We start from the raw sequence: 16181 nt of genomic DNA, 5'->3' as shown, positions 1-16181 counted from the left end.
ACTGTACTGTACTATACTATACTATACTGTACTGTACTGTACTATGCTATGCTATGCTATACTATACTATACTATGCTGTACTATGCTATGCTATGCTATACTATACTATGATATGCTATACCATACCATACCATACTATATCATACCATACTATACTACACTATACTACAAAATACCATACCATACTATACTTTACCATACTATACTTTACTATACTATACGTTACTATACGCTACTATACTATACTATAACATACCATACCATACCATACCATACTACACTACACTATACTACAAAATACCATACTATACTTTACTATACTATATTATACGCTACTATATGCTACTATATTATACTATAACATACCATACCATACTATACTATACTATACTATACTATACTATACTATACTATACTCAGTTTTGGGGAGTAACGGAATACATATCATGGGATTACGTATTTAAAATACAAAATATAAGTAACTGTATTCCACTACAGTTACAATTTAAATCATTGGTAATTAGAATACATTTACATTCAAAAAGTATTTTGATTACTGAAGAGATTACTTTGCATTTTATTGTCATTTGTTTCATTTAATATTTAGTCCTTTCAGATGGAAAACATTTATACATATAAATGATGTGATCCAAAGTGCATTTGAACAGCGGTGAAACACTTTTTTATGATGTGTTACATTCATACGAGCAGACAGAGAAGTAAGTTTGAAGTAAGTTTGGAGCCGAAATAATAGAAATAAACCTTGTGTAAATTGTCAGCATTATGCTAAGCTAAAATGCTATTTCTAGACATTTTACATGCACATGTTACCAGGCACGATGATATATTTTTATCAAGAAAATTCACGTTGGATCATAATTTCTTTTTTTCTAGTAAGACCTTTGATATTAGGGCAAAAATCACATTCTTGATCATTTTTGTATTGTTTTTTTGTAAAAATATCTAAAAATCCTTAAAACAAGATCAATTAGATTTATCTTAATTATACTATATTATACTATCAGACTTTTTTATGCCATACCATACCATACCATGCTATGCTGTACTGTACTGTACTATACTATATTATACTATACTATCAGACTTTTTATGCCATACCATACCATGCTATGCTGTACTGTACTGTACTATACTATATTATACTGTACTATCAGACTTTTCTATATCATACCATGCTATGCTGTACTGTACTGTACTATACTATATTATACTATACTATACTATCAGACTTTTCTATACCATACCATGCTATGCTGTACTGTACTATACTATATTATACTGTACTATCAGACTTTTCTATATCATACCATGCTATGCTGTACTCTACTGTACTATACTATATTATACTATACTATACTATCAGACTTTTCTATACCATACCATGCTATGCTGTACTGTACTGTACTACACTATATTATACTGTACTATCAGACTTTTCTATATCATACCATGCTATGCTGTACTGTACTGTACTATACTATATTATACTATACTATACTATCAGACTTTTCTATACCATACCATGCTATGCTGTACTGTACTGTACTATACTATATTATACTGTACTATCAGACTTTTCTATACCATACCATGCTATGCTGTACTGTACTGTACTATACTATATTATACTATACTATCAGACTTTTCTATACCATACCATGCTATGCTGTACTGTACTGTACTATACTATATTATACTGTACTATCAGACTTTTCTATACCATACCATGTCATGCTGTACTGTACTGTACTATACTATATTATACTATACTATACTATCAGACTTTTCTATACCATACCATGCTATGCTGTACTGTACTGTACTATACTATATTATACTGTACTATCAGACTTTTCTATATCATACCATGCGATGCTGTACTATACTATACAATATTATACCATGCTATGCTATACTATACAATCAGACTTTTCTATAAATAGGCCTCTCAAAACGTTTCTTAATTTTCAAGCAAAATCCAAAATCCTTTTCTTTTTTGTGTGAAATATTGTCAACAACATAGACCTCAACAAAAAGGCATTGAACTTATTTATTATTATTAATTATATGTAACTAAAATAATAGTGTTTGTAGGGCTGTAACATTCTGAGAAAAAACGTTAATAATTTAATAATTTAATAAAGTTTGGTTATTTAGTTTGTTTTGTGTTTGGTGCATCAGAAACATATTAGAGATTATTCACAATGTATTAGAAAAATATTACTATACTATACTACTATACAACACTGTTATGTAAATATTATATTATTTTCACATGATTTCATTATTATATTACCTAATATTATCATAGTTATATGTAGTAGTGTTTGATGCATAAGAAACAGTTTGCAAAGATGATTTACACTTTATTATCATATTATTACTATAGTCTCCTATACTATATTATGCTATGCTATGCAAATGTTATATTATTTTCACATGATTTCATTATTATGTTACCTAATATTATCATAGCTTTATTTCAGTGCATAAGAAACAGATTAGAAATAATATTCTCACTTTATTAACATTTTATTACTCTACTCTACTACACTATACTATTGTGTAAATATTATCTTAATTTCACATGATTTAATTATCACAGTCTCAATACAATTTTTTTATTTAATTTTTTTTATTATTATTATTTCATTTTATATATATATATATATATATATATATATATATATATATATATATATATATATATATATATACATAAATCTGCTTTGCTATTTCACAAACCGGTCAAACCCTTATCGTTGGACTGCGCGGTAAGAAAAGCGCACTCGTCTTCCATTGGTCCAGAGCAGTTTATCTCTGCCGAACATCCAATCAGAGCACAGAGCGTTGAGCGATGCGTTGAGAATTGTCGCCGTGCTGAAAAAGACAAGCCAACGGGAATCCCACAATGCCAGGCGAGGGACCTCCTGTCGTGGAGTGAAGCTCCGCTGCTCTCAATGAAAGAGGGGGTGAGCAGTAATGCAGAGGGTTGTAAGATGGCAGAGCTACAAATGTTATTAGAGGAAGAGATCCCGGCTGGAAAAAGAGCGCTCGTGGAGAGCTACCAAAACCTTTCAAGGGTTGCGGAATATTGCGAGAATAATTATGTGCAGGTACGGATCGGCATTATTACCTTCGCCTTTCATGTATTGTCTGTATCGGTGTGGATGTGATTGAAGTGTAGGCAGTGCAAATGTAGCATTACATAGGATCGACGAGCGCGCACTGAGGCTCGATCACCGGGAGATCTTCATGCTGAATGTTCGGTTTGGGATCATATTTGCGTTGTTTTAAGGCTGATGGACACAATGCACGAATGCATTTCAGAGGGTGTGTCTATGATCACCCAGTCTCACAGACGTGCCGCTTTCTCTACGGTGGATGGAGACAGCTGAGCTTTAAAAAAAATGATCAGACAGTTCAATGAGAAACAAATATGATGTTACAGATGGTTTATAAACCTATTCAGGTTTTATTATACACATTATGGGCTCTAATAACATATTGCAGGTCACATAGGTTCAATGTATCGACTGCAAATGTGTTCTCAGCCAAAACGTCATTTTCCGAACTTATACGTCATATTATCATTGCTACAATGTTTCATTTCTCAGAGACAGCTTTGTCATTGTGTTTCGGCTGTTTGACTATGTTAGCTCTCCAGACGGTTGCCATGCCTCTCTCAGGTGACAGTGTGAATGTGATGAAAGCCCACATTTTCTATATTTATGTCGAACTTCATACAGATTTTGGCCACATCAACTGAGAGACTCGTTCATTTATATTAAATGCCCGTAGAGTGTGAAGTCTGTTCATCACCATTGATTGAGAAGTAGGTTACTTGTTTGACTCGATTCCGGCTTAAATAAAATGTGCATTGATCATCATTTGTGTGTGTGTGTGTGTGTGTGTGTGTGTGTGTTGCAAATGTGTATTGCATGTGAGGTAGAATGGCGTGTCTGAACCATACCATGCTATGCTGTACTGTACTGTACTATACTATATTATACTATACTATCAGACTTTTCTATATCATACCATGCGATGCTGTACTGTACTGTACTATACTATATTATACTATACTATCAGACTTTTCTATATCATACCATGCGATGCTGTACTGTACTGTACTATACTATATTATACTATACTATCAGACTTTTCTATATCATACCATGCGATGCTGTACTGTACTATACAATATTATACCATGCTATGCTATACTATACAATCAGACTTTTCTATAAATAGACCTCTCAAAAAGCTTCTTAATTTTCAACCAAAATCCAAAATCCTTGTCTATTTTGTGAAATATTGTCAACAACATAGACCTCAACAAAAAGGCATTGACATGCCATACCAAACCATACCATACTACAATATACTATACTATACTATCTATACTACACCATGTCATGCTATACTATACTTAACTATACTATATTATACTATACTATACTATCAGACTTTTCTATACCATACCATGCTATGCTGTACTGTACTGTACTATACTATACTATACTATCAGACTTTTCTATATCATACCATGCGATGCTGTACTATACTATACAATATTATACCATGCTATGCTATACTATACAATCAGACTTTTCTATAAATAGGCCTCTCAAAACTTTTCTTAATTTTCAAGCAAAATCCAAAATCCTTTTCTTTTTTGTGTGAAATATTGTCAACAACATAGACCTCAACAAAAAGGCATTGAACTTATTTATTATTATTAATTATATGTAACTAAAATAATAGTGTTTGTAGGGCTGTAACATTCTGAGAAAAAACGTTAATAATTTAATAATTTAATAAAGTTTGGTTTAGTTTGTTTTGTGTTTGGTGCATCAGAAACATATTAGAGATTATTCACAATGTATTAGAAAAATATTACTATACTATACTACTATACAACACTGTTATGTAAATATTATATTATTTTCACATGATTTCATTATTATATTACCTAATATTATCATAGTTATATGTAGTAGTGTTTGATGCATAAGAAACAGTTTGCAAAGATGATTTACACTTTATTATCATATTATTACTATAGTCTCCTATACTATATTATGCTATGCTATGCAAATGTTATATTATTTTCACATGATTTCATTATTATGTTACCTAATATTATCATAGCTTTATTTCATTGCATAAGAAACAGATTAGAAATAATATTCTCACTTTATTAACATTTTATTACTCTACTCTACTACACTATACTATTGTGTAAATATTATCTTAATTTCACATGATTTAATTATCACAGTCTCGGTAGATAATTAAGTGTCTGAACTCAAGAGACTATTTATTTATCACAGATTATTGTCAGTCTCGTTCATTTTGACATTGTGCAATGAAAAAATTATTTCCTTGCATATTTTCATGTCATACAGACTAAAAAAATGTTACCTAAAATACATCATTTAGTAACATCAAGCCTTTTCAGATGTGTATGACTTTCTTTCTTCTGCTGACCACAAATGAAGATTTTTAGAAGAATATTTCAGCTCTGTAGGTCCATACAATGCAAGTGAATGGTGACCAGAACTTTGAAGCTCCAAAAAGCATGTAAAGGCAGCATAAAAGTAATCTATAAGACTCCAGTGGTTAAATCCATGTCTTCTTAAGCTATATGATTGGTGTGGGTGAGAAACATCAATATTTAAGTCCTTTTTTCACTTTAGTATAGTTACATTTTAGCCATTTTCAGACACTCTTATCCAGAGCGACTTTACCAAAAATGCTTTAGATTTGCATGCGAGACTGCAGTAGTACCATACAAATACAGTACTTGAAAATACAGTATATGGCATTAAATTTGAATCAGTAATTTAATGCATCATTGTTCAGATTTGTGCCATCTCACAATATTGGTATAATATCTTGGTAAATTTACATTACATTACATTACATTTACAGTCCATTCTAGATAGGCATGCCTACATTTTATCACTTTGTGTGTTCCTTGGGAATTGAACCCATGACCCTGGCATTGCTAACACCATTCTCAACATACAGGAGTCTCATGAAACTGAAATAATTAGATGGCGAAATCTTATATACCGGATGACATGGCATATATGAAAGGTATGACTTTTAGTCCCCATAGAGACCAGCCAATCAACAAACAGAATTTCAAATGAATACAATACAGGCATCGCATTTCATCTAGCCTCATTTCCAACACTTTATTTTAGAAAGGAAACATCAGTGAGCACATTTACACAATCCATATTTATTTATTTATGCAATACAAATGACTGATGTTGTATGTCAGTAACCTATAACACACTTCCCTCATCTCGTTCCAAACCCTGATGTTTTCTTTCTTCCGTGGTACTCAAATGTTATTTTTCTATTAAAAGCATGGTATTAGGTTTAGGGTTTGGATAAGGGCTTAGACTTTATGCTTAGGTTTTGGGGTTAAACTAAGTAGTAATGTCATTTGTTACTATTTTCCTCTATGGGAGTAAAAGTAAAACATTTTTGATTGAACCAGCTCATGTGACATCATGATTTCACCGTCTCGTACTAATAATTACGACTTTTATATTTAGTATATTTAGTGGGGATCCACTGTGTTTGAAACCCCATGTGACATTCAGTGTTGGTTTCAGCGGTCACCAACTAGGCTAAAAATTCTCTTTCCTCTTAAACACACAGTCATTAGAGGACTAAATGACTCATAGATGTTGCTCTCATGACTTTGCTGGGTGTATCAATCTTGAGGAGCGGTTCAGAGCAGGGTTCTTTGGCTTTAGACCGAAGTTCACTTTTGACTTGCATCATGCCATCTGAGTCAATATTAAAACCATTTGTGTAAGAATCCAAATTCAGAATAAGCCTATGTAGAATGAACCATTGTGTAGTAAATAATGTGTCAATATAACCAAGACAAACAATAAGAAATGTGGTCCAGACTTCATTTGCTGTTTTGCATGCAATAAATAAAAACCCTGTTGTACCTGAGCATTTTGGCACCGTTTTTCACTTAAAGTAATTATTGTGTGTGATAAATGATGAATTACACATTCATTTTAATGTTTCATAATGTCTATATCAATCAAGAGTTCATCATTTATTATTCATATCATTAGTGTTGTCTGATGGGCAGATCCATTGTAGAATGTCGCAGCCAGGGCATTTAGGGGTCCATTCATATGTATTTCCCCTGTGCCAACGAACACATGGCTTTATAACAGCTGAGAAGACTGACCTGTAGTGACAGGTGGTGTTTGAAGCAGGCCTGGGGACAGTGTTGCATGCTTTTAGAAGCCTAATTGTTAACAATACAAGATCAGAGTCAGCTACTAGTGTTCATACCAGTACTTTCTGTCATAAGTACTAGCAACACACTTTGAGCTAATTCCTGTATTGTTCGTATTGCCATATACAGTATGCTGCTTGCAGCTAGATTATAACTGCTTGATTCATGATTTACTACCTGACAAAGTCTGAGTAAGCACATTTGTTAATTTATTCACTGTCACCAAATCTTTTAGACAATATTTAGTGCTGGAAACCATCGCTAATACTACTGCTCATAATTGATGAAGCTGCTAAAGCTAACTGTGAAAACAATATATTGCAATAGACACATGCTTTCTTTTCTTAATGGCTTTCTAGAAACGGTTTCCACAAGTTGACATACTTAGAAGTTGGTGTCTAGTACGAGTATTTGTTTGTCTATTAGCCTATAATGCTAATCTAACTAATGAGTCTGCTGCCGTTACTAAGTTAATTGAGCAGGAAATTGTTTTTAAATGTGAAAGGCTTTTAAAACAAGTTTTGAATCGCAACAACAATGGGATGTTCTTAGTATCAGCAATGCATTGCATCATGCTTGTAGCAGTACAATGTAGGCTAACCTTAGTCACCCTATTGTTTTTATGGCCTGTTGGTTTCATCATGTTTTTCCACTCTATTCAGAATCAGGTCTCACATTTGTCTTTAGAATATCCTGCTGTTTTCAATACCTGCAGTTAACTAGTTTTAGTTGTGCATTTATTTTAAAGTAGTCGTTTAGCTGAAGCTTTTATCTGAAGCAAATTACAGTACACTTATTGCAGGAGCCTTGCTCAAGGATACTATCAGGGGTGCAGCTACCAACTTACGGGCGGGCATTCAGCATCAGTGTTGGCGCCCCTTGAACGTTTCATCATCTGAGCGCTCCCTTTAGGATGATTTGGCGCACCCTTTTGCATGGTGCCCTTATGCATTGCATATTTTATAGCCTATATGGTAGGCACGCCCCTGGATACAATGGGGATAGCTCATGGATCGTCCTTTGAAAGGCTCAAACCAACAGTTTTGAAGCATCTTAGGGTTACTTACTGTGAACTTAAAGGCACAATGGTGATACCCTAGTCAGAAAATCCTAAAGCAATGTGTACAGGATTCCCATTGGAATTAATTTATCATAATTTGGTACCAGTCCTAAAGGATCCTTCAAATAGGAATCCTCTAAGAATCAAATAAAATCCTACTGTTTAAAATGACATTAATAGGTGGATTCCTAAATTCCTAAATGCTTTAACATCATTCAAAGAAGCATGACTTGAGTGTGAGATGCTTTGAAAAATCAGTAATTGATAAAGGTTTGGTTGACACTATATTTTCACACCATTGTACTGACCTTAAGACCTTTGGTATCTGTTTTGAATCTCTGTTTAGGCACAAGACAAGAGGAAAGCCCTTGAGGAGACCAAAGCCTACACCACCCAGTCCCTGGCTAGCGTGGCCTATCAGATCAATGCCTTAGCCAACAATGTGCTACAGCTGCTGGATATTCAGGCTTCGCAGCTGCGTAGGATGGAGTCTTCCATCAACCATATCTCTCAGGTCAGCCTGGGCATCATAACACCAATCTGAAAAGAATCAGGTGTTCCCTTACCTAACATGCTTTGTTTGACTTGAGTGATTTAACATTTGAGTGATAAAATGTAGTGTTGTGAAATTGCTCAATACAAAAATGTGATAATATGCTTCATGGATGAAAAAATGGATCACAAAATAACATACAGAGTTTAAACATTTCAAATTTTGACCAACTAAAAGTTTGAACAAGTAGTCAACATAGGCCTATAGCAACATAGATTGGTATGATGCATGATGATGCATCATTACTTTAAATATAATACATTAAATATATTATAAAATAAACAATAGCACTTTAAGGATGTGACCGTTATGGATGCTTCATATAAAATCATATAGATATCAATGGGAGAATCACAGTACAAACTAAATTCAGCACAAGTTTCTTACTATATCCAACCTTTTTGGTAACCCACATTGATCACATTTCTTTGTTTATTGAGTCTCTCATTTATTCCCCCATGAGTCATATTTGCATCATGGATTCACACTGGTCTGTTGTGAGAGCAGCATCAAATGGAAAACTGTCTGGCCATGATGAAAAATTATAATGAATCTTTAGTTGTCCTCACATGCTCTTCATTTCAATAGCCTTGCTGGGCCTCTGTAATGACTCAAATCACTAATTTATTTAATATTCAATAATAATTAGATTATATAGACTATAGATTATGCAATTGGTGATTAACTACATTGAATATGTTGGAAATGAAAAAGCTTAATGCTTAACATGATGCAAAAACAACAGGCTGAGTGTGGTCATTTCTACTGTGAGCACGGGTGTATTGGAGTTATATAATTTGTAAAGAGCATCTCAGACACTTCGAGCCCTCTCTGTTGCTACATCACCATTTGAACATAATGGCTGAGTGAATTACTTCATCCACAGTGGGGAATGCTTTTATTAGTAAGAGATACTGCTCTCTATCATGTGCTAAAGTAGATTTTCAGAGCCATAATGGAAACCAGATCTAATGATTTACTTCCTATGAAGTTAAAAGGCTCCTGCAAACTGGTTTGCCACCATTTGTCTCTAAAAGGATAGGCAGAAATGGCAGCTAAATGATGTAAAAAAGAAGCAGTGTCTCTTAAAGCTGTGCCTGTGTCAATAGCATAACTAAATGGAATTACAAAAGTAAACATAGTCCTTGTTAGATATTGTGTTTGCAGAATTGCAAGAATGTCTTATCTTGTGGCTCCTTGTGGACACAAATAGTAGTACATCTTTCATATATCACTCACAGCTCAAATAACTTTGATGAAATGTGCCACGTGTCCTCAGAATGTCCCGTTGTCCAAGTGTACCAAGTTTTGTGAAATTTGGACATTGCAATCACAGTCCATATTAGCTTAGTCATTTTAGACCACACCTGAAGAATGTATAGGCACATATCTATAGAGTTATTTATGTGCCAAAAATACAATATTTTGAGAGCACAAAAAAATTTTCTGCGTGCGCAAGATGATATTTTGAGCGCACAAAAATTATTTTGCATGCGCTTGAACTCAGTTTTGTAAAACAATGTATCTTCTTGCACAGATGAATTCAATTTGAACGAACAAAAATCTATTTTGCACTTGAATAAAGTTCATTGTTCTTTTGTTGACTTAACTGTTTTTATTTAACCTTTATGTAAAAAACAGTATTTAGTCTGTACACTGCCAATAGGCTTACTAGCAACTAAATATCTGGCTAGCTCTCTTAGTATGGTTATCTTGGCTAGTATTTGGTTTTTAGGTTACAAAGTTACACTTACGTAGCTGCTAGCTTGGCCATGTTAGTTACCACTTTCATCTGAAATTATATTAATTTAATATCTCCCATGTGTAAAACTCGTTAAGACTAATGTAATAGTTTAGTTTTGGGGGAAATTAATTTGACTTCTGTCAATCTGAGAGATCAGTTTATTAAAATAAAAGTGACCAGATTACAGTCTACCATGGATCAGCAACCACTGAACCTTCTTTTTGTTATTATTATATGAAATATTATTTTTTTAATAAACATGTTATTTAGTCCACCTTCTTTAGTGTGTCCTCTCCCATTTTTCATCAGCCTTGTATATTATAAATATTATGAATATTATAAATATTGCCTAAATTAACATTCTGTTCTTGATAATAAATTAGAAAAGCTGTTTATATTTGCATTTCAAAGCTGTGGGTTATCTTGAAATGTTCAGTATGCTGTTTTTATGACGTTTATGCATTCTACCACATCCCTTCTGGCAAAATTGAATAATGAGAAGAAATGGAAGAAAAGGAAAAGAGGCTAATTATATCTCCTGTCATAGTTTGGGGTAAATTAAATGTACCATATATTGAACCTCAATTGTTTGAGACTGCAAAAAGTTTGAAAAATAGAAAGAAATCCTTAGTATTGCATGATCCCAGGCTAATATATTTTGGAAAACTTACATTACAGTAAATTAATCCTTACAGTATTCCTGGTATGTCTATAATCCACGGGTTAAATATTTTTTGTAATGATAACTGCATACAGTATATAAAGTGTGTACTGAACTTGGAGCATTGTGCCTGTTGGCTCTTCTGCTATATTTACTGTACACTCAGATGTTCATGGTTGCTGTAGCTACCTCAACTGTCCAATTGCAGAGCGCTTGTAAGCAGCTTCTAATAGCCAATCCTGACGTAGGAGGGCAAACGAGGAACGAGAACAAGTGAGATCTTGCACATTTATTAATCTAATCTAAAACATTTATTAATCTTTTCAAGAAGATGCATTGCTTTACAATACTGAGTTCAAGCGCATGCGAAATAACTTTTTGCGCTCAAAATATCATCTTGTGCGCACAGAACATTTTTTTGTGCTCAAAATTTAATTTTGCACGCGCAGAATTTTGGCACATATATAACTCCATACATATCTGCTAAACGATTGAATGAATCAAAGTTTTTTTGATAACTTTTTTTATAAAGGTTCCTAGATGACACAAATGTCACATTTTGTGCGAATCAGGGAAAAGATCTACACTGTAAAAACAATTGCCAGGACTTTAAAGATTTAACAGTAATTTCTTACAATAAAATACTCTTCCCAGAATTTTACTGTAAAATCAATGCAGGCTATGCCGTTAACACAACAAATTACTGCAAAGAAGAAATAACAATATTGCACTGCTTTGTGGGATAACTGTGTTTTGTTTGAAGTCACCATTGGTGCATAGTGTTCCCTTTGAATGGGAACCTTGACTTAGTATTTGTAACAAATTTTATCCCAGCTGTTGCAATTCTGTTGTAGTACACAGTTATTAGCTCTGTAAAGCAGGGAGAAAATAGGTTAAATTTAATGACCAGACTAAGTCTGATTAAGATAGTATAGTAAAAAAAGAAACTTGTAATTAAACACTGAGGTAGTGATGTTTGCAATGCTAGAAAAAATTTATCTTTGATACAGCACTGCTACATTACAATAATTTTGTGGCCCTTTTCACTGAAAAGTCACAGAATACAGTTGTATTTTAATTGCAATAAATTGTAGAAATAATACTGTAAAATATACTGTGAAAGACAAAGTAGCCAGGAATATACTGTGAACTCACACAAAAAAATGTACAGTATAGGAAGTCATCAGAAATACAAGTATGTATTTCAATAAATTCATAGTAGTGGAAGTTTTTTACTGTCAAAAATTGAAATCTTTATGACCGATTGATTCTGCAGCACTTAAAGATTTTTTTTATGCTAGCAATTGCAGTTCTGGAATTATTACTAAAAAACATATATTAGCTTATTCTCACAGAAATTGGTATACAGCCTAATTTTAGGCAAACTGTAAATGGATCCCAAATTTCATAATGATAGGTCATTCACAAGCAAGTTATTAGTTGTTTAAATTTGATTAGCAGCTGGGGGCCATTTTGGTTGAGTCGTCCAATCATTATGATAGCACTTGACCCAGAGCATGCAAAAATTCTTCAATCAAACTGTTGTGGAGTTATGTATGGTTTTAACCCTGTAAAACCTGACATATGAAAGAATTGTAAGAAAATAAAAAAATTTGACAATAAACTGTTTTTAGTACCATTAGACAAACTATAAAAAGAAATCGTAAAAAATACATTTGCACATGTTTTTTTTATTTTTATGTATCATAATTGATACATTAGGCTTTAAAGGTCATTATCAATTCGTTTTTGTGTAGGACAGTTGTTATTTAAGTTTCTCTTAGCCCATACATGCTACAGTGGTAAATCTTGGAGTATTATCAGATGACTCCTTTGGCTTTTCAGAGATACCAAATATTTGAGAGTTTTCAATAAACAGTTTTTATCATATGTTGTTTATGCACCAAACACTATATTGAGATTTAAAAAAGGGAAATTGTAAAACTTTTTTCACTGGGTCTCAGGAACTTATGGTAAGATGACATCATAATAGCTTGTAATGTAAAATAATGAGATCTTTATAATGACAGAGCAGGCTGTATAAATTAAAATACACAGAAATATTAGTTCACACTTCATATCTTATAAAAAGTACATGTCAGAATTTTCAAAGCTCTGTGATTTTTGTTTTGTTTTGTGGTGGACATTAATGGAATGGTGATTGAGAGATTTACCTCAAAAGTCTGTTGTATCATATTTGATACATATGGATTTCAACAGGCTTTTTCAATAAAATAATATACAACATTTTAACCAAGTACAAGTTGCTTATATTCAGCAAATACTCATTTTAAAATATCAGTAACAATATAATAATTACTCTCATTTTTACTTTTTTAAAATAATCTGTCATTGATCCCAACATAACAGTCACTTTTTCGTCTGTGTCCGTCACTTAAGTCCGCCGTCATTTTAAATAGATCGATATAAACATTGAAAGCTGACATACCATAGGTCATTTAGCTTGAACAGAGAGTGAAACAGGAGCCGTCAAACATTGTGTATCATATTTGATACACACTGCGTTATTGGGTTAAGTTGTAGTGCCCCCTATGGGCAGCATTGTATGACATTTGGCATGTATCCTCAAAATGTCTTTGTGTTGAAGTTTCCCAAGTTTCTTTAAGTTTGAACTTTGCATACAGAATATATGGGTCGATAAGTGAATTTGGTCCACAAAATCTGGTTTCTGGTCAGTTTTGTTCTAAAATTGAATTCAGACTCACTATTTTCTTCCCTTTCATTTGCTTAGACTGTGGACATTCATAAAGAAAAAGTTGCCAGACGAGAGATCGGGATCCTCACCACCAACAAAAACACATCTCGGACCCACAAGATCATTGCCCCCGGCAACATGGAGCGACCCGTGCGCTACATTAGGAAGCCCATAGACTACACCCTGCTGGATGATGTGGGTCACGGTGTTAAAGTAAGTCTGTCATATTCATGTCGAACTTGTCAACTGTTGGATGGCCTCACTTTTTTATTTTAACCACTCAAACTGCAAAATAATCTTTGTTTTCCTCAACATGGTAAGAAGAGCTGATTATGTATCTTCCTAGTGGAAAAGGGGGATCTCAGAGCTCAAGCCCATTCCTGTGCTCGAGCCCCTCCATTATGGACAGCATGGCAAATCTGTTTACCTTAATGTGCTACAGGATTATATGAACCAGTGAACCTGTGAACCAAGATTAATAAATACTGATAAAATATTGTTCTTTGTTAGTTCATGAGACATAATGCATTTACTAATGTTAACAAATACAAATAACAATAATTAAGTGTTACTGAGGCATCAAATTATTTTGGATCATGTAGCTCAGATAATCAGGGAGGAATTTGACGAAAAAATGTTCATATTAAGATCTCTGACTTTTGATCGCAGACTGGCATCTTGGTGAATTTGAGCACAGTTTTTCTGGCATTGCCGAGATATCTTTTGAAACTCTGGAGAAGACACATGTGAGACCATTAGGGTTTATTTCTTAGGAGAAAAATCTGAGAAGGCTTTGAGATATCAAGAGAGTCATGGATCAAATTCTGATATTCTCCCTGATGCCCTTGTGTTTCTAAGGGCTATCGTAGTAATCGTCACATAAATAGACACACAGTCTCTTTCTATGTGATTCATTTGACTTTTCATTGATGTAATATATAAAAAATAATGCAGAAGTCCATCTGACTGTTTCAGATATTCAAAAGAACGAATTAGCAAACTGATTAAGTAATTGATCGTCATGCTCTACGCAGGGATTCTGCATGTTGTGTGTGTGCATGTTGTGAATACCCCTCTTGGGTTCCCTTCACTATATTCATATTATTAAATTATTCATGTCCATCAATGTCAGCTCTGTGCTGTTACAGTGGCATTAGTTTGCTTTCTGTGCTCTCATACTGATGTTATCATCACTGTTAGAAGCTATAGAATGTCCCTATCAACACTGAGATGTAATTAAGAGGCATTGCAAATTGCATTTTAACTTTGACCTTTTATGGGATGATGGTTGATTAGGGTGATGTGTTATTTTGACACATTGTCATCATTATTCACCAGTCCTTTAGTCTTTTCATTCTTTAGATATACAGTTGAGACAGGTCTTGAGGTCATGTGCCAACAGCTCACCCCAAGACCTGTCTGAAATTCCTCGTTAGATCCATACTGCTGATGGGAACTGGCCTTTTACCCTTTGGCTGAGTGAACATCCCGCAGGCTGCCCTCATACTGACTCTGTAATCAGGGCACTTAACTCATCAAATGTTGCTTTCTCTGCATCAGTCACCCCTGAATGACATGCCCAGGGGACGTACAGTACCTTCCTCCTCATCTATCAGTAACTGTATCGTGACAGCTCATTGTGAAGCCAGCCACGGCTACAGGACTTTATGTTCGCTTATTATTGTTGGTATTGAAGGGATGCACCAGTATGGAATATTTTGGCTGATACAGATAACCGATAATTGTTACTTTTTGAACTCTTTCAGTCGGAGCGACTGGCTAATTAATTAAAAACTACACACGTGAGATATATTAGTTGTTTAAAAGTATAGGATCTGGAATTTACACTGGATACAGGTGATCTGACCATCTTAAAAAAAGAAAAGTTGCGGGTTCAATACAGGTTCAGCTAAATCAGTAGCATTTGTGGCATAATACTGATTTCCACAAAAATAAATAAAAAGATTCTAATCATTCAGTTACAGTGAGGCACCTGCAATGGAAGTGAATGGGGCCAGTTCATAAAATACTCACTGTTTTAAAAGTAAAGCCACAAACGTAATATGTATATTAACATGATTTTAGTGTTAATAAGTCACTTACCAGCCTTATTTTACCCAATTTTACAACTTTGTTGTCA

At 33.7% G+C, this 16181-nt stretch overlaps 1 protein-coding gene across 7 annotated transcripts in view; it reads left to right on the top strand.

Moving 5' to 3' along the window:
• The first annotated feature begins 2957 nt into the window (after window positions 1–2957).
• Window positions 2958–16181, top strand: part of LOC127441667 (abl interactor 1-like) — a 29001-nt gene continuing 15777 nt past the window's right edge. For all 7 annotated transcript variants that reach the window (XM_051699314.1, XM_051699311.1, XM_051699310.1 and 4 more), the window contains exons 1-3: window positions 2958–3138; window positions 8714–8881; window positions 14078–14254. In XM_051699314.1, coding sequence (XP_051555274.1) covers window positions 2983–3138; window positions 8714–8881; window positions 14078–14254 — 501 coding nt within the window. In that variant the 5' untranslated portion in view covers window positions 2958–2982. The remainder of the gene's footprint in view (window positions 3139–8713; window positions 8882–14077; window positions 14255–16181) is intronic.

This window comes from Myxocyprinus asiaticus, chromosome 5 (assembly GCF_019703515.2).
Source record: "Myxocyprinus asiaticus isolate MX2 ecotype Aquarium Trade chromosome 5, UBuf_Myxa_2, whole genome shotgun sequence".
Taxonomy (NCBI): domain Eukaryota; kingdom Metazoa; phylum Chordata; class Actinopteri; order Cypriniformes; family Catostomidae; genus Myxocyprinus; species Myxocyprinus asiaticus.
Note: the sequence above shows the minus strand (reverse complement) of the source record. Positions and strands in the feature narration are given on the sequence as shown.